At 42.3% G+C, this 19076-nt stretch overlaps 2 protein-coding genes across 5 annotated transcripts in view; one reads left to right on the top strand and one right to left on the bottom strand.

The window, feature by feature from the left end:
• LOC142092690 (beta-galactosidase-1-like protein 2) overlaps positions 1–16176 on the top strand; it is a 26375-nt gene extending 10199 nt beyond the window's left edge. The window contains exons 7-19 of the mRNA XM_075172979.1: positions 636–717; positions 3909–3973; positions 6248–6332; positions 7394–7531; positions 8208–8288; positions 8509–8615; positions 9023–9169; positions 9587–9658; positions 10595–10673; positions 11875–11962; positions 13794–13908; positions 14854–14970; positions 15446–16176. Of these exons, the coding sequence (XP_075029080.1) occupies positions 636–717; positions 3909–3973; positions 6248–6332; positions 7394–7531; positions 8208–8288; positions 8509–8615; positions 9023–9169; positions 9587–9658; positions 10595–10673; positions 11875–11962; positions 13794–13908; positions 14854–14970; positions 15446–15532 (1263 nt within the window). The 3' untranslated portion in view covers positions 15533–16176. The remainder of the gene's footprint in view (positions 1–635; positions 718–3908; positions 3974–6247; positions 6333–7393; positions 7532–8207; positions 8289–8508; positions 8616–9022; positions 9170–9586; positions 9659–10594; positions 10674–11874; positions 11963–13793; positions 13909–14853; positions 14971–15445) is intronic.
• The window catches only part of B3GAT1 (beta-1,3-glucuronyltransferase 1), a 40005-nt gene continuing 37095 nt past the window's right edge, over positions 16167–19076 (bottom strand). For 3 of the 4 annotated variants that reach the window (XM_075172982.1, XM_075172980.1, XM_075172981.1), the window contains one exon: positions 16167–19076. The gene's annotated coding sequence lies outside the window, so the exon portion shown is untranslated. The other variant, XM_075172983.1, reaches the window with a different exon arrangement.

Below are 19076 nucleotides of genomic sequence, written 5' to 3'. Positions count from 1 at the left end.
AGGGGTTAATTTGCAACTAGGATTTCCTAACCTCTCCTTCAAACATCAGCCACAGTTCTGTAAACAAACATCTGTAAGAGAAAAATCCTAATGGGAAGAACCTTGTGTGTGCATATGCATTTTAAAAACCTTAGAATGCTATTTCTTACAGTGCTGTGATATTGAAGAACCAGAAAATTAATTCAGACTTGACTATTCAATAACATAGGTACCTGAGCTGTCCTGTGATGGCATTTGCTGGCAAACCAGCTATTTTCTCCTTTCAGCTTCCATTGTTAGTCAGGAAGGGTGAGCTGCTTTTCTTTTTCTTCTTCCACCTGGAGCCCTCTTTTGATGGAAAGCAGTGAAGCTATTTATTAAACTGATCTCAGAAGAAGAAGATAAAATCCTGAAGTTTGATGCATCAGTGAGAAACCGATCCAGCTTTCTAAAACAAAATAAGATTTTTCAGTTGTCTTTAAGCTGGAAAAAATAGGCAGGAATGGGAGGTGTCACAGGAATAGTATTTCTTACCAAGCCATTACCAGTTTCAAGCTATCCCAAGAGAAGGTGATAATGTACTTTAATGCTTTAATATCCTGACAAATACTAAACTCAGGCTGTTAACACAATGGCTTTTCCTCTTTTTAATTTAGGCCCTGTTAAACAGAGGGATTGTGGAACTGTTAATGACCTCGGACAACAAGAACGGGTTGTCATTTGGCTTAGTGGAAGGAGGTATGTGCTTGTAGGAGAGCAAGGTAAGCCTGTGTTCTTTGGGGCAACTGATGAAACGTAGCCTTTGAATGAGAGCAGTAAGCTTCATTCGCTAAGCTGCACCCATTAACAGTATTCTGTTTGTGGTAGGAGCTTCAGCCACAGAGGAGAGACCCCCTTAGCTGGATGGCATACACACAGAACAAACCCAGTCCCTTCCCAGAAAGGATTAGAGTGGGTTTTTTCAACATAAGGTGTAACACAGTGATAGCAGGATTGCTCCACGGGGAGGCAGCCTCTCTGCTTTCAAGGACATTAAGCGTGTGCAGACTAAATACCTTGCTGCCTTCTGTCTAGTATTGGGCATCTGTACTTCCCAACCAGGTTAGTCAAGAGATGGCAGCACCTAGCATTTCTTGGATGTTGTTTGCACCAGATTACAAGTTTGAAAATACTACTTCTTATTGCTTCATTTGAATATCTGTTAAACAAGTACCTCAGCAATTACTAACAGTAATAACGTATTCTTAAGATACCTGCTTTGCAATTAAAAAGAGAAGAAAAATGTCCATCAAAACCTAGATTCTGAAATCTAATATTCTAAGTTTAGCAGTAGTTTGCGGGGCAGCCCTGTCTTCTCAGCGAGCTTGCTCTGGGGTGTGCAGCCTTTGCTAGGTAGGTAAAGGAGGGTATCAGATGTGCATAATGCAAAAGGATGTCCATTTTCCATTTCCCTTTTAAAAAGCGTAATTCTATTAAGTGTTTAAAAATGCTGCTTAGCACCCCTCCTGCTTTTCACTGTGAAGAAATGGAGGTACAGCTGTTTGAGTTTCACTGTGCCCTAAATCTGAGTTTTCGGGACATAGTGCGATACTGATTTTCAGATTTCCAGATCCAGTTCAGGTGAAACTGGCCTGTGATCTCTCCTCTGTTTCTGCCAGTTGCCTGCCTGAGTAGTAATTGCTTCCCTGAATGAAGTGTTTGCAGGGTGCAGTCTTTGAGTGCTCCTGTCATCACTCAGTCATAAATACTGCTAATTTTCTAATCTCAGGCATGAAGATGATTAAAATACAAGATTTTCCCTCCTTTTTTTCCTCCTCTTCTTTTTATTTGAAAGTATGAGAGGGACAAATTCAATAACTCTGAAGTCCATGGGCCTTCACGAGTACGGTGGTCTTCTCAATTGTATTTTTTTGGAGCACAGCAGTTTCCAGCCTTGACCACATAGAGTCACTCTCTCCCTGCCAGCGAGCTGACATCTAGGAGGGCTGGTGTGGAAATCCCCGTCTAGCCCTCGCCATCTTCTGTGGGAATGTTTACTGCCTCAGAGTTCGTTCTTGTTTGGAGTTGTCTTTTCCAGTGTGTTGCATGCTGAGAGCTCTTTGATACCAGTTTGCCTCTTAGATGTCATAACAATCTGCTCATTAGAGTCAACATGTCAAGTAATCAGATGCGTGGAATAACGAGGGCTCAAAGCGGTATAGCAGCAAGGTGGTTATGAAAGTGCTAGAGGAGAGATAACAAAATCCACTGTGGAAATGTGTTAAGAAAGTAGATGACTCCATACTGGAGTCAAAAACTAATGCAGTGATTCTGTGATTTTGTTTGTTCTGTTCATCAGTGGTGTACCGATTTTTTTCCAAGAAGCATTTGTAGGTTCCTGTTGATGCCAGGAGCAGTCAGTCTGGTGCTCTGCAGAGAAAACTGTCTGTTGTAGGACCTGAGACTACAGCATTGTAGCCCATATTCAGTGGTTGCAGCACATTTTCAGGGGATGAGGAGGAAAGCTTTTGTTGTCGTGGGTCCCCTTCGTACTCATAGGTATAGTGGGATGTCCCATGCTGTAGGGAAAAAATCTCGGTCAGTCTCAGAGTACCTGTACAGCTCCTGCAATCCTCCTCCCTTCATGGGCACGGTCAGTGGCAAGAATCCCAAACCAGGTGGCTCTAATCTGACCTGGTACAGCCCTTCTGGGAGCTGGTGGGTGACAAAATAAAACCTCTGGCTCCCCTCCGGGCCATGGCTAAAGCACCATGGCGGAAGGCTGTGTGTATGTGAAAACTACCTACTGTGAAAGGATGAATAAGGCTTTGGGGACTGGTTCTCCATTTCACCATTTACACCATTTTCAATGGTGTGCTGTTAATCTGCATGAAGAGCAGAATTGGGCATGTTCGCCTTCAGGATTGCCAACTAATGTATTACAATCAATTACTATCAATGCTAAATCCATGTTTGATTTTGTTCTCCCACCATGTTTGCCTGTGCCAAACTCTTCAGCTCAGCACACTACATAGGTCAGCCTTTTAAAATCAAGGTATAAATAGTGAGAAGTGAGCTTTTGCTTCTGTAAGTATTCTGTTTGAAGTGCTCTGTCTGACACAACTGGGGCTGGATTTGATACCAGCTCTCTTGTAAGAAGTCAATTTTTAATACAGAATCATATCATTGCTCCTGCATTTTCAAAGTTTCTTGGGAGAAATATCATCAGTATGACTGAGGGCTAGAGAAGTGTGAAAATGGTTCAAACGTGTACCGGGGGCTGGGACACTGATACCAGATTAGTGTCTTCTAATGCATCAGTTCCTGCAGACAGGTCTTCTCACTCCAGTGCTTGAAGATCATGCAGCGACTTTCGCTATACATGCAGCACACACAAACTAGCTGCCGGTTCCCCCATGCTGCGCAGGGCAGAAGCACAGATAAGTCTTCCAATTACAATTTCTATCTGGTTCACTTGTACTGTGGTTTCTCTCACCCACCCCCACAGACATGACAAGCTGTAAGATATTGCCTGGGTAGCGATTCCTGCAGCTAGAGCCTGGGAGATCAGTGTGGCATCCAGATATGACTTTCTAATAATAAGTTTGCCTTTATGTGGTGCCTTTTATCTGAGGATCTCCGAATGCTTTACAGCCTCTAATTAAAGCTTGTGACACCCTATGAGCTGCTCTGATGCTCTCTCTTTCTAGTATCTCTGAACGTTAGAGCCAAAAAGATGGCCTGCAAGTGTTCCACTGTGTGCTGCGATCCAGTTAGATTCTGCATACTAAGTGAAGACTTTGATGGGAGATTTCTGAGGAGGTTGTATTGGTGGTTCAGAAGATGTTCCAGTTCCCCCTGAGCTTGTGCTGGGCTGATGCCTAAGAAGAGGGTCCCCTAAGCATTTTGTACATGTCTAAATTAATAAAACCTTTTTCTTTTCCCAATAGCACTGGCCACTGTTAACTTTCAGAAACTGGAACCTGGGCTATTGAAATATCTGGACACAGTACAGGTAAGATGCAGGAAAACTTTGTTCACCTAGATTTTCCAGGACAGCACTAGAAATGAAGCACTGATAGTCTGTTTTGGTTTTGTGTGTTGGTTTGGGGATTTTTTTGAACAAATGTTTGGGCTTCCTTCTCATTAGGCCAAATCCTTCTGGAATCAGTGAAAATACTTATCATGATTTCTCTGGAAAGTGAAGGTTTTAAGTATGCTGTTATCCAGCACCTTCTTAAAGGCTTTCCATTCAGCTGTGCCCTGTGGCCTGTGTTTAGCCGTTAGCGGTTAGATTTCTTCACACTTTCAAGTGTTGCTACCCAGTAGCATCGTACTTTGCAATTGTCATACCTCTCTCTTGAAGTTCAATCATCTTTTTCCCACAGTATTGTACCCTGATGCTGTCGATGCTATCAAGAGCATGTTTGAAAACAGTAGTCTTCAAATGCTGGGTGCTGATCTACTGCAGTTCTTTCAACGTACGCTGTGATGGGTGTTTCAGTCATCTCCAATACCTCATATTCAGTGTAGATATGTAAAGTTGTATTAATGGCATGCTGTGCAGAAGAGAGTATTGGCTCCACTAGGCATTTGGTCCTGTTTCTGCTAGGACCTGCAGCAGAACCCGTCAGAGGAACACTTTGATTGCAGATATGCTTCCACAGTAACTTCACAGAACACCTTCCACACAGTGCAGTCCAGGCTTTTCCTGCCTTCTCAGCAGCGCAGCCTATCTGGCATTTAACAGTGCTCACTCCAGAAATGCGTTCAAATTTAATGTGTTGCCTCAGCGTCTTTAACCCCCTGTGCTGTTGGAGATGTGAATCAGGGGTAGGGAATTGCCTAATGAACACTTGATGCGAAAAGTATCTTGATTGTGTGATGAGGGAGTAGTGAGGGAATAACAAGTTTTGCTTTTTAGTGACAGGTTCTCTCTCTCTGCATCTTCTATCCTCATCTTTCCCTGATGCTCTGCTTGGTCCAAATGTCAGCCTGGAACGATGTGAACAACTGACATCTGCCCCTGGCCATGATTGATTCTCTTTTGATCTCTTCCCTTGGCTTTTGCCTGGACTGTGAAGGGAAACCTTGCTGCTGGCATGCTGAACGTTGAACCCTACCACTTTAACTTGTTTTCTTTTTCTGTACAGGCAAAGGAGGCTCTGCTGCGTGTGCTTTCACCTTCTTTAGGTCTTAAAAAATTCCTCAAACCCTGCAAATGAACAGAAGGTGGCACCTTCCCCACCAACTGAATACACAAATGAAATGTGGCCCAATAAAAGCAGCTCCTCCTTTGCCACACTTACTAATTACAAGATAGGAAGCCTGTCATTCGTATTTGTAAGGATTATGAAGCTATATTATCTTTTTCTTGTTATGGTCTCTTATTCCAGAGGGTGATAAAACTCTTTCTTTGACTAGTTTACTGGGGATGGATCGATTAAACATATTTCCAAGAGCTGGACTGAACCTGGAACAATTAGATTATTACAGGCACCTGCGGTTGTTTTCTCCTAATGAAACACGAGTTTCTTTAATGCCACTTACCTTGGCCATTTCATGTAGCATCAGATAAAGCCCCTATCAAATAAAGGGCAAAATTGCCTTGACTAGAAATAAATACCATGAGCAGGGAGTGCCAGCCAGGCTGAGCACAAGTTGTCCTGTCCGGTGTGATGGGGCCGGGTGGAATTCTACAGGAGCTAAGGGAACTGGCAAGCGGTGACAAATAGGAAGCAATTGCTCTGTGTGCAGAGCCTTTTTAATGAAGACCTAATTCCTGCAAAGGCTAATTCTTTCCTGCCAACACCATATGCAGCATTAAAAAGGCATTAAGCCGCTAAGGTCTGCTGTTCCTACCTTGGCAAGCATTGGCTGCAGTGCACCTGCAGACTCTCAGCTGGCAGTGGCGCAGCTGATAAGCAGACATTTATAAATGTGTATTTCTAGCAGAAGAAACAGTGACAGTTGGTTTGTCTTTTTGCTACAGCTCTACCAAACAACAACATCCAGAACCGTTTGGTATCACCTGATTGTGTGCTGTGGTTTTTGCTTTGTGCCTAGCAGAGTACTTCTCTGCTTTGCCTGCCTGTTCTGGGCATTGCTGACCCACAGCATCTTGTTCCTCACTTGTTCAGAGCTCCTTAGCTGCTTTGTTTTATGCCAACTTGAGAAGAAAACACTCTTGTAAACCAAACTGCATGTGAACAATGCTTCTCTAGAAAATAGGGATGAGTGCAAGACTGCCCTGTCTCCATTTTAATTCTTTGTTTTTGTTTTGATACAGAGAGATCAGCCAAAGATGGTCATGGAGTATTGGACCGGGTGGTTTGATAACTGGGGAGGCCCTCACTATGTCTTTGATGCAGACGGTGAGCACCATATACTGTTCTGGTAGATAGGGGAGTTTATTGCTCGGCAAACAATCACAGGAAAATGACATACAACTTCTTCAAATTTTCTGTCCTGCTGCAACTTTTGCTTTGTTTAAGTCTTTGTAAATGAATAATCTCTCTGTCAGTGAGTGAGTCACATTGCCATGTCTTGGATTTTCTTTAGTAGTGTTAGTAAACAGCAGCTTTTTTTAAGAAAAAATTACATTTTTCTTTTTATTCCTCGAAGAGGGACTCTATGGGGTGTGCAGAGAGCCAAACATCTTAACATATTAGTGTCAATGTGTCCTAAGGCCTCGTGCTATTCTATGTTGATTTTAAAAATGCAGCCCACTGATTTAAATCATCTCTTTTACCTCCTGAGCTAATCTAAATCCTGTGAAGACTTTATTTGTATTTTGTAAAAATGTCACAAGTTTTATGAAACCTCCATCATAACGACATTACTTGTCTAATGAATAAAAACTCCTCATTAAGAGAGGATTATTTTACCTTTTGTGGGAATATGGTGAACTTAAGCCTCTTGCAAGTATAACACCTTCTGAAAAGTATCAGGTTTTTTCTAGTTTAAAAGCTCATTAGGAAGGGAAGACAAGTACTAAAAAAAAAAAATCAACAACCCCAGAACCTCCAGGGCATCTAGAGTACAGTGAAAACAGAGCTATATAAGACTATTTTAGTGACTCCCTCATCCTCCTGCAATTCTCTTTGTAATTGGGTCATTGGTGTGTTTAGGAGTCCGACTGAGTAGCCCTTACAACTCTTCTGATTAAAAGCAAAATTCCTGCTCAAGTACGTGAGCTTTACCCTTTTTCACTTATAGGAGAGGTATATTTGAATGTAGTAATATCTCCTGATATGTCCGTAGATGTGCTGCCCTTTCTGCAGGCAAAATACAAATCGCAATACAAATCACTGTAATTACACAGGCGTGACTGACTGACAAGGACCAGAATGTTTGTGTCTACTTTGAATTACTGGAAGAGTGTTAGCCTAGCTTCTTGGTCTGTGGCCTTCGTGGCACTGCCCTTCCTTTACAGAAATGGTGAATACTGTAGCAAGCATCCTCAAATTAGGAGCATCCATCAATCTCTACATGTTTCACGGAGGCACCAACTTTGGCTTCATGAACGGTGCTTTGGAGGCTGATGAATACAAGTCAGATGTCACCAGTTACGGTGAGTTTTCTTTCACTGCCTTGCCCATGCACCTATTGTGAGAGTGCAGCTCAGACTACCCTTTGGGCTAGTTACAGTTGACAGAAGCATTGAGAAACGATCGGTACAACCACTTTGTCATGGAGACGTGAGTTGGAACATAGCTTAGAAGCAAATGCCTGTCTAAATGGGGGCTTACATTAGTGTTTCCTATTTCCAGACCCATTCCAGGATGTGGAGGATCCCCTCATTTTGAAGTGGGAATAGAAGTGACAGATGATGACTTTGCGTCATGTTATCTCCATGCTGGCTCTTCTTTCTAGGGAAAGATGGTGATCCAAGATAAAGTTCTGGTTTTTAATTTTACCAAGTCAAATTGTACTGTAAAGCTCTTTTCATCCCAACAGCTCTTTGTTAAAATTGTTAATTGTTGACTTTATCCTGTGTGAAATTCTGGATACGTGCAAATTAAATCCCTACAAATATGTTGCTCCTCGGTGAGTGGCTCTTCTCCAAATTAAGAAACTCCCTATGCTTGTCTAGCTACATTTACACAGATAAAAGTGTACAGGTTTCCACAATATGGGCAGTGCCAAGAAAATTGTGTCTTGTGCTTTTACTTCTTTGATGACAGCGTACATGAAGGCTGTCCTAGAGTTGCTGTATGTTTTTTAAAACATATGTGCTGCTTTTTCAGATTACGACGCTGTGTTGACAGAGGCTGGAGACTATACATCCAAATTTTTCAAGCTCCGACAACTCTTCAGCATGATCATTGGTAATTATAAATCCAAGAACCAAAATACTGTTCTACCTACAGTGTTAAATCAGAGACTTATTTAAACTGGCCCTTCTGCTGGAGCCCTGTACTCTGGCTGGGTGCTTTTTCGAAAAGATGGGAGGGAGGACCAAAAGAGGTCTGGAGGGGCCTTAAATCTGTGTTGGCTTTTTGCATCTGAAATAGTTGTTCCATCTTTCTCTTTCTTTTTGCATCACAGGCCAGCCTCTTCCTCTCCCTCCCATGATTGAAAGCAAGGCATCATATGGAGCAATCCTGTTGCATCAATATATCTCTCTCTGGGATGTGTTACCATCTCTTTTACAGGTAGTACTACCAATTTTAATGCATCTCAGTACTAAAAGGCATCACCTCTTAGGTGGAAAAAGCAAGTAGTGCACTGGCTTGTTATCCCATGAGGATAAGGTTGGGGAATGTTTTGTCGAGGATATGCAAAGGAGGCAAATCTTTCATCTCACCTTTTTTACTGCTACTTCTGTTTTCTTGGAATTCCAGTTTTGCAAGGTCTTGGCTCCCTTTTCTGGTACCTTATCTTCATTGCTGTAGCTTTCATAGAGTCATAAGGCAATTCAGGTTGGAACAGACCTCTGGAGGCTTACAGGGTAAATGTAACCTGTGGCAGAGTGGAACACCTATCGTAAATGAATTGCCTCTATGTGGCCTGTCAATGCTGAGAGGCCACTTCTGCCGTTAAATTTGTTTCTCCTTTGCAGCCCATTAAGTCAGAGTTTCCTATTAACATGGAGAATCTGCATCTAAATGATAGCAGTGGGCAGTCATATGGTTATGTGCTCTACGAGACTGTCATATTTGGTGGTGGACATCTGCATTCAAGGGACCATGTCCGTGACCGAGCACAGGTAAGGAGCAGAGGGCAACTGTGACTAACTTCAGTCAGAGGTAAATGCTTTGGTCTTGGCAGCTAGGCAGGAAATGGGTCAACCATGAAGGAAAATGTGAAGTTTTAGACTGGAAGTGTGATTCGCTCTTTTCAGTTCTCAGCTAAGCCCCAACCCTTATCATTTGTAAATCAGCTTGAGGTTCCAGTCTACTAAAACTTACAATATCTTTAAACATGAGAATATTGAATGGTCTGAGAAATTTTGTGATTTTTTTTTCCCCCGCCTAGACTGAATCAGTGACAGTTACGGACACTGAGTTCTAGTTTCAAGTAGAGACAATTTCCTCCCCAAATACAACTTCAGTAACCCATGCAACACATGATTATAGTATAATGGATGAGAAGTTGTTCTCCTCTCTTGTGCTCTGTTCTGCAGGTGTTTGTTAACACCATGTATGTTGGTGAGCTGGACTACAACACAGTGGAGCTCTCCCTTCCTGAAGGACAGGTAACTAATTGGAGATTGCTCACAGCAATAGTATGTGGATAACAGAACCAAGACCGCTAAAGAGGCATAGCTCTCAAGAAGGCATCTCCCACCTAATCCATTTAGCTAGCTGGTACGGTAGCCTGACACACGGAACAGTTGTTATACGCTAATTAGACACTATTTCACTAGTGAAATACAGCGTGATTTCAGTGCCAAGTTACTATTTGTGATTGAGAAGTGGTTTTTGAATACTTTTCCATGGAGAAAGTCATTGTAGTCCTTGCTGCACAAAATTTGCCAGCGTTCCTGCGACACCCACAACTGTAGACATTGAGTACTGGTACCCTGTTTGTGATTAAGCCCGTGTAGGCTTCATCTTCCTTAGCACAAAGTAGGTTTTAAGGGGGTTGGGGGTTTTTGCACCTTTTGGGTCTAAAATGAAACGATGGGGAATGTCTCTCTTTAGCTCTGAGAGTAGTCTTACCCTGGCAGAAGTTGGCAATAATGTTGATTGAATGTATGTCAACAGAGCTGTGCATGGCTCCTAGGAGTAAGTGAGTGGGTGATATACTCGTCATTCTTATGACTTGTGGGAGAGATGTATGACATAAGCCTGTACTATGTCAAACTCCATTTCTGGCTCTGTGGGCGATATCAAAATGGTACTTAAAAATTCAAGAGAAAAAAAAGAAAACTTTTACGAAAAGGCTGAGAATTCCTCAGTGGCACGACTATTTGCAGTAGCTGAAAGATATGGGGACACTGTTCTGTCACATAATCCAGAACTTTAAAGTAAACAGATAAATTGCAACTGCTAAAGGTATTGGTGCCACCTCCCCTCTTAAACACCTCTACTGACCTCTGTTAACCAAGCATTATGGCTGATATAGTACATGCGGCACACTGGTCCAGCTGATGCTCTTCCTTTTGTTGTTTGTTTTTTTTTTTTTACAGGGATTCAGGCAGCTAAGACTCTTGGTAGAGAACCGCGGTCGTGTCAATTATGGCCTGGCATTGAATGAACAGAGGAAAGGTAAGTTAAGTTCTTTGTTCTCAAACTGTCCTAGATAGTTCTCTGAGCGTAAACACTGTAGAACTGTCTTTCTTATGTGCTTTACACAGAACCAAACTGAAGACCCGATACAGCTATCATAGTGATAGCCAAGACTACCAGAGGGAACTTGTTAAAAAACACAGTTCATCACCCCCTGTCCGCAGTGATCATAGATGAAAAGTTGTGGCTGCTTGATGGCTTGCATTAAGGCTTCTTATTTTATAGGGGTACAACTAAACTCAAGGCCATCAGTGAATCTTATTCTGCCTTAGATTTGCTAGGTGATGTTAGGGTACCCTTTCTTTTGCTCTGTGAGCATGTTACTTCACAGGGAGAGAAGGAAAATACCTTTTTTAATCTGTGTTTTCCCCTGGGGGTTTGATATTGGAGGATCACAACATTTAAAAACTCACACAGTATCAGAAGGAATGAATTGCATCCTGTTGAGCAGAATTTACTAAAATGTACAAGTCTTTCACACACAGTTGTGGAGCTGGAAGAGGTCGAAACCCCAGGATTCTATTTTAGTGGGGAACTGTATGCAAAAACTATACAAAATAGACTAATGGAGTTAGGCATGTGACTGTACTAATTTTATTTTACTGCAGAAGAGGTGCATAAAGCCTGTGCGCTGCTTAGGCAGTCTCAACTGCAGTCCTGTAATTAGGAGGCTGGATTAGGACCTAGGCTTTGCCTGCTACATGGAGAATAACTTTATCTAACAAGAGAGTGCTAAAGGTAAATTACTTATTAAGGTGTCTTAATATCCTTGGATGAAAAGGACTGGATCAGCACTGGACATTAGTGCTTGCCCATCTTAAATTTTGCTGTGCCTATTAGAGAAGTAACTGATCTACCGCTTTAAAAAAATCTATACATGGACAGCTAACTAAAAAACAACAACAATAACAACAAAACCCCATCTGCTGCCTATGCCAACAATGTTTTCTGCTTGGAGGGTGTTTAACGGCTTGGTGAGTTGAAGCAAAGGAGAGAGTGGAGAGGCCAAAGTATAGTAATGTTCCCCACTCAATCTGGATGAGCAATGGGACCATATGGACTCTAATTCCATTGCAGAATGTGGCTGCTTTCCATCTCCTGCTGTTCCTTGCATTCAGATAGGAAAATCTATCTGCTTTAGCTGTTTTTCAACTCTTCATTACCTCCGTTGCTCTTGCAGGCTTAATTGGTGACGTCTTCTTGAATAAAACCCCCTTGAGGAACTTCAAGATTTACAGTTTGGAGATGAAACCTGGCTTCATGAAAAGGTTTGTGGGATTTAAAAATTTTTTCTTCCTCATTTGAAACCAACCGTTTACCAGCAGTACAAAATCTAATAGGTAGCAGTTAAATGTATCAGAAAGGCAACACAAGGTAAAAGTAGGTAGGTGGATTTTTGCACTGTTAAGTTCCTTGCTGATACCTTCGCCTGAAATAGTGCAGAAAATGGTGCCACTTTATCCATACCATTATTTAGGGGTGAAATGTATTCCCACTGTGGAGGATTTAAAGACTTCCTCACAGCCTGTACATCAGGGTTAGATCGGGTAGGTAAAAGCATGGCTTACCCAAAGGGGTGGGTCCCAACACACCCACATGTTGGAGAAGTTTGTGTCTTTCTTGAAATTAGCAATATCGCTGATATATTTAGTAATTCAAACTCGCAAGAGATGTATTAATTCTAGGAAGCTACTAATAGTACATTAACAAGTCCAGATGGCTTCCTCTCTTTTAAGTTATTTTGCTTTAATTCAAGAAAGACTGAAAAAGAAATCTAGCAGGAGTAGGTCAAGGAGCCTCTGTTAGTAGATATAGAAAACCTTAGCAAACGTTTAAGGCAACAGATGCCCTATGGACTGGCCACGATCCAGAGAGGCTGTTTTCAGTTATGTTGTTAATACCAGAAAGTAACACATGTGCATCCCCCAAGATACCACAGCTCCTGCATTTTGTGTAGGAAGGAGAGGCCATGTTAAACTGAAATGGCTTTTAAAAGAAAAAAAGTCTACATTTTGAAATTTCTAAGGACAATCTTAACAGGTGCTGGGGGGCTACTTGAAGGATTCTTATTGATGGGGTAACTCATATAACCTTTGACTGCAGGGTTTTAGAAGAATATTTTCAGTGAGGAACATTAAAGCAAGTGAACTGCCATGCCCAGACAAAAGCAAGATTAGTCAACACTACAATCAGTTACTGGCAATTGACCAGTAGCAATGAAACACAACCAGTTTACAGTCACTGTGTGGGAGGACGGAGCACATTGTATTTTGAAAGGAATTGTCGTAGGCTTTTAGCTGAATAATTCAGTAGCAGTCAAGCTGCACTGGATCAATAACTTCGCTGAATCCAAGAGATGCAGTTCATAAGGGTCAGAAGGAACATGTTCTGACAGAAGCTCAAGGCTTCTGTGGGACTTCTGCACTCCTTATTTTCTCTTCTGTTTGTTCCCTGCTCCCAAATTGTTGCCACAGGTAAGAAATAATGCCAGATCGCCCCTAATTATTGCAAACTTGCAAGGATGTGTTCATGTTCCTTGATAGGAACATGGGCAGGAATGTCTGTTTTGAATCCTATCAGTTCTGCAGGTTTTCCTTCAGCCTATGCAAGCCACATGCATTTAAAGCTTGCACCATGGCACTGTCATATCTGAAGGAGGATGGGCACTTCAGCAGCCAACATGAAGCAGAGATTTTTAGGATGCTGTAAAGTATTAGAGATGGTGATACCCCATATATCCTTTTCTTGTACCAGAAATTGGCCTATCAGTGATGTGGCCAAGCATAGGATAATGAAGACTGAGACATGTACCACCAGTACACTTATCTTAAGTGGAGGGGAGAGATCAGCTAGGTGCTTGCCTTGAATGTTTACAGGAGATAAACACTTCATCCCTTTGAAGCGTGAAGAGTATTACCTTTAATCCCTACCACTAGAAAGCAACTGCTTGACATTTCAGGCATGCAAGGAAATAGCAACCTTGTTCTAATAACATCCATTCGCCATTGTAAGCAGCAGTTTGAAATTATCTTGAGGCCAGTGTTGGGTCTCTCAGTGCTGCCTGGTGCTTCCCTACTGCGTTTGGTCATTCTTTTACAGCTTGCGACATGTTGCTGGATGGAGTGCAGTCCCAGATTACTTTGTCGGTCCGGCTTTTTTTCGCGGAAGGCTGTGGATAGAGCATCAGCCACAGGACACTTTCTTGAAGCTACAGGCAAGTCCTGTTTTTCTTCCCCCACTACTTCTTCTTGATCAAGATTTTTAAAAAGCTGGTTAGAGAGACACTTGTGTAATAGGTCTGACTGAGCTCTGTCTTGTAGTCTGTAGTTTTTTAGTTTTCCTCTGATCTTGGAGGAATAGAATTATTTTGAGGGTGTAGAAGTCTTCTCAAGCTGGCAGGTAATTCTGTTCCATCTGTAGTGGTCTCAGTGAGAAAACATGTGCAATACTGACCCTGCAGAGCTGCTAATGAACAGTTAGTCTTTTTTATTGACATACAAATGCTATTTCTTTTCTAGTTGCAGAGGAGTAATGGGCACAAAAAATAAAGGAGGGACGAGTTTTATCCCTACCTCCTCAATGTGATATGGAAAGAGTCACTTCTTTGTAGACATGGCATGAGAGTTAGCGTTCACATCTTCCTTCTGTGGAAGATTGCTGCTCTTGCATGGAAGTCAAGATGAGATATTAAGTATTACTAAACTTCCTCATCCGATTTCACTCCCTTAGAGCCAAGGTTCATGCCAATCATTATTGTACTGCTCACTTTTCCATTTATGCTTTGTTGTAAATTATGCTAGTCAGTAGCAATACAGTATTTCTGTCACCTGGGAAATAGGTGAGGGGAGATATTCTATGCTTGGGAAGAAATAGAGATATGTCTGTTCAGAAGGATGAAGTTTCCTGTACAAGCATGAATCATGAATTGCACGTTTTCGAAAGCTTTATCCTTTTAATTAGTACATTAAGGATAACTCCTATTCAACAGGGCTTACTTAAATGTTCATGGCTTCACGGAGTTGCACAGGGAAAGTAAGCAGAAAACCTGTGGAAAGTGGCCTGAAAGAATGCAAGTGTGAAAGTAGACTTAGTTTCCTGTGGGGATGCTAACTAGGCAATACAGCTGCATCAGTAATCCTGTTTACTGTCTTGATTCTAGGGCTGGGAAAAAGGAGTTGTGTTTGTCAATGGTCAGAATCTGGGTCGCTACTGGAAAATTGGACCTCAGGAAACACTCTACCTTCCTGGCCCCTGGTTATGGAAAGGGAGCAATGAGGTGAGAGGCTTTGGTGGGATTTCTCTTTGCTTGTGTGTATTATTAAAGACCCTGCTGTGAGTCACGTCACAAAGAGCTAGACATATACAGTATATTAATTACCTATCTCTAGCTGAAAACCAGCGCAATAGAGAGGAAGGAGACTGTTACCTCCTAAGATCTGTGAAAATTAGGGAAGGTCCTGCTCTAAAACTGACTATGGCTCTGACAAACATTAAGACATGACGAGGATGGCAGCTAAACTTCAAAGCACTGCATGAAGTTCAAAATCAAGACACATCTGATTTGATGCTGGTTCATTTTCTGCATCGTGGTGCTGAAGAAGAATCACAGTTACTGTTCAGACTCATATTGATTGATCTTTTTAGATGATGCTTCCTTCCCCTGCTGTGATCGTATGCCTTTTCCTCCTAAAAATATTTAAAGTAACTCAGCCTTTGTATGAAGGAACATTATATATCCCTCTCTTCTGCAGATTGTCATTTTTGAAGAACGCACTGCAGGACGGATAATACAATCTGTCGACATACCTTATTTAGGAAGGACCCAGTACGTGGACTGATGAGAGCTTCTTTCCCATGTTTGGTTCATCTTGAATATTCCTGATTGCATGTCTGGGGACACGATGGCCCAGGCACTTGGGCATGTTAATTCCCACTAGACCCAGGTGAAGGATTTGCTCTTTGGCAGTAAGTTCAGAAAAGAGAATGGGCCCTGAAGGAACCAGAGTCCATTGTTTCATAGATGGATGGCGGAAGCTGATCTCCCTGCACTACTGAGGACCCACAGCTTGGATGGCTGCGCATGATGTTATGGACCGTCTGGTGAATGTGGGGGAGTAAAAAAGTGCTGGAGGCAGGAGAGAGAGAGAGAGAGAGAGAGAAAGAACTGAAGCCATCTGAACTGAAAGCTGAGCTCAGTTCTCCAGTGACTTTAAAAATGTGTTATTACTGGCTTTTTCGTTTTTATAATTAGATAGGGAGAAAATAGTTGGTGAACATGTGAGTAACCAGGTGTGGAAAACCATTTTGTTGTGCTTCCAGGCAGAATTTAGCATCTCGCTCTGCAAAGAGGCCATTACTTGTTCACTTGTTGGAAGCCAAGTTGGTTGTCAAATGACCTTAATTCGAGCTTTTTTCCCACTAAGTTTTACTATGGAGGTTGTCTCTCTCTCAAAAAGGAAAAAAAAAGTTTTAAAAAGTGAAATGTGTTTTGTCCTGTATCAAATATATCATTATGTTGCAGGCCAGGCAGGAATGAGAACTTCCAAGGAGGAGGTGCAGGAGGAGAAAAGGACAAATTATCCCTCCACCCCTGCTCTCACTGTGAAGCACCTGAAGAAGAAATTTCCCCTTGTAAAATGAGCAGAGATCAGATTTTGGTTGGGGAAGAAGGAAAGGAGTTGCATACATATGCATGCAAATGGGAGAGCACATCCATACTTTCTAGTTAAACCTGCTGTGAAATCTTGGGATCTTGGGTCTGTTTTCTTTTTTCTTTTTGTCCCTCAAAACAGAAACACAGGATTTAGGAAGTCATGTTTTTTTAACTCACCAGCTCCACAGTCACTGAGGAGCTGCTATCTCTTTAGGGAGAGGAAGAGATCAAATGCAAGCTGTGAATCTGTTCAAAATCTCCGAGAAGTTGCTCAGCCCCTGCTTTCTGTTCCAGTAACCAGAGGATTCAGGCTATGAGAGAAACACCAAACACGTGCACTGTCTCTTGATAATGGAGTTGCGGGGTATTCTGGCTCTTAGAAACCATAATTTTATTTAACAAATTTAAATACAGTTTGTTTAAAACTGAGAACAGACAGTGCAGCTGTAATACACTCCATCCTGGCCAGAGCTGGTCTTAATGAACATACGTATCTCTGCTTCAAAGGACCATGGTAGCCTCTGTGCAAGTTGGAAGCGTCCAGGCTCGTGTGACCAACTTTGAGGAGAGTGGAGCGTATATGCAGGGTTGTGTTCAGGACTCAATCCTTTGCCTTTTTCTGAAAGTTACTTCCTTCCAAGGAGGGAAGGTTGCAACCCAGCAGGGACTGGAATTAAGATTAGTGAAACAAAACATGCAGCTAGGAGAGGACATCAGTTGGAAACTATTTAAATGGTATGAAAACTTCGTAGTCCTTCAAAAATGTCTCTTTCCACCCTAGGTTTTGCAGACTGAAGTGAACTTGGAAGGCTAGTACAATAACAGAATAAATCTGCTTGAGTGCAGAGAGCTACTGTTTTAATACAAGATAACAATACCCGTTCCCATAGAGCAGCCAGCGGCCAGTAGCATCAAATGCTTTCTATCCAAGTAGCGCTTCAGCCAATGCATCTAAAAGAACACTTTTGTAAAGGCTACGTAGCAAGGCTTCTGTGACTGGGAACTAAAGAATGCAACTTTTCCCCAGTGGTTTTGATATACAATGGGAGAAAATAACTTACAAAAAAATACTGTTTTTTAAATATTAGGAAATAGACAATGTCATCAGTCCAAGGGGAGACTTCTGCACTGTGAAGCTAACAATCAAATCTATAGCATTTTAATAGTTCTATATGTTAGGGCTAAAAATAACCAAGTCTATTTCCAGGATTACATTTTCCCTCAATTGTGCTTCAGACCTTTTTGAAAGAATTGGGAGAGTGGGGGTTGATCAAAGGTTTGACAACAACTATGAAGGGGGAGGTAAGTTTTGGGGTTTTTTAAAGGGGCTGGAGGTGGGGAGAAGGGGTATATTGTACCTCAATTTCTTCCTCAGCAAGTCTGTCAATCTCAAATACAGAGTCAACCAGGGTAGTAGCACCCAGGTTCCTCTTCTGCATTGCTCAGTCCTGTGTCTCTCACTGAGAATCAAAATAGTGTTTCATTAGAGAATGCCCTTCATCAATGCTATCTCAGGTCCTTTGATGTTACAGAACAGGGAAGAGGTGACTAATGTTCTACATAGATAGTATTTCAACCTACCTCAAGCCAGGTGCTGAAGAAACAGAGCACTAAGCACAGGATCCCCTTTACAAGGGTGCTGCTCTATCCATCAGAAGTTAACTCTCGAACTGCTCCTGCATGGCTTTTCACGCCAGTAGCTCTGCAGCAGTATGGCATGGCCCTGAAAAAGGGGCTAGGGCTGAAGGATACATTCCAGAAGAATGGTAAATGCACTAAAACCAGCTTTTATCATTCAATCCCTAGTTTTAAGCAGTTAACTTTATTTTTTAAGAGGGGAAATTTGGCTTTGTGTAGGAGCACCCTTCAGAGAATCCCACACCTAATGCTCATGTGCACCAAATTAGAGCTAAACAGAACCAAATCTGAGCCTGGATGAAGTATTATGGTGTACAGCCACAACGATCTCATTAAAACCCACTTCCAATTATTTTAGCATGGATGAATAGAGAACCACATGCTGTAAACATAACTCCATCCAGGAACATAGAGGTATGTCAGAGTGCCCTCCAAACCATGAAACTAATGAAGGGAAAAGAGGGGGAATACAAAGAGAACAGAGATCATTAATGGGTTTGTTATAACCTGCCTTGCTTTTCACCCTCCCCCAAAACCCTCCTGTCTTGTGCAGCGTAATAAACACTGATTAAAGTAGGTTTAAAATTAAGGGCTAAGGTGCCATCTCAGAAGGCAGCTGTCCCCTCCATGAACAGAGAGCTGCTTAGGCTGTTGCACACATAGCCACAAGGTACGTGTGTCTCAGGAAAAACAAGTCATCAGGGCCAACACGCTCCTGTGGGCATTCTCACCCTTGCTTTCAGGTCCTGTAAAACAGCCCCCTCAGTCTAGACTACCATTCCAGCTAGGCCACAGTGCATCGTGCCCTGCGTGCACTTCTCCCAAACCGAGCATCTCACGAGGCAGCTGGTCTTGTATTGAAGTTGATGTCAGTCCTGTATTTTCTGTGCTTTTTCTCCACCTCCAGAGTATCTCGTTCTGCTCAGAGTCCAGGAGGAAGGGCAGGGGAATCCGGGTAGTTTATGTATGCAGTGTTGCTTGTTTTCAGTATGCTAAAACTCTTGGAAGTCAGCAGAGGTCCTGGCTACTGCATGTCTGGCTGGTTGTATGCTGTGGAGAGGAACCTTGCAGGCTGTGCATGAAGAAATCTT

This window comes from Calonectris borealis, chromosome 24 (assembly GCF_964195595.1).
Source record: "Calonectris borealis chromosome 24, bCalBor7.hap1.2, whole genome shotgun sequence".
NCBI classification, from domain to species: Eukaryota; Metazoa; Chordata; class Aves; order Procellariiformes; family Procellariidae; genus Calonectris; species Calonectris borealis.
Note: the sequence above shows the minus strand (reverse complement) of the source record. Positions and strands in the feature narration are given on the sequence as shown.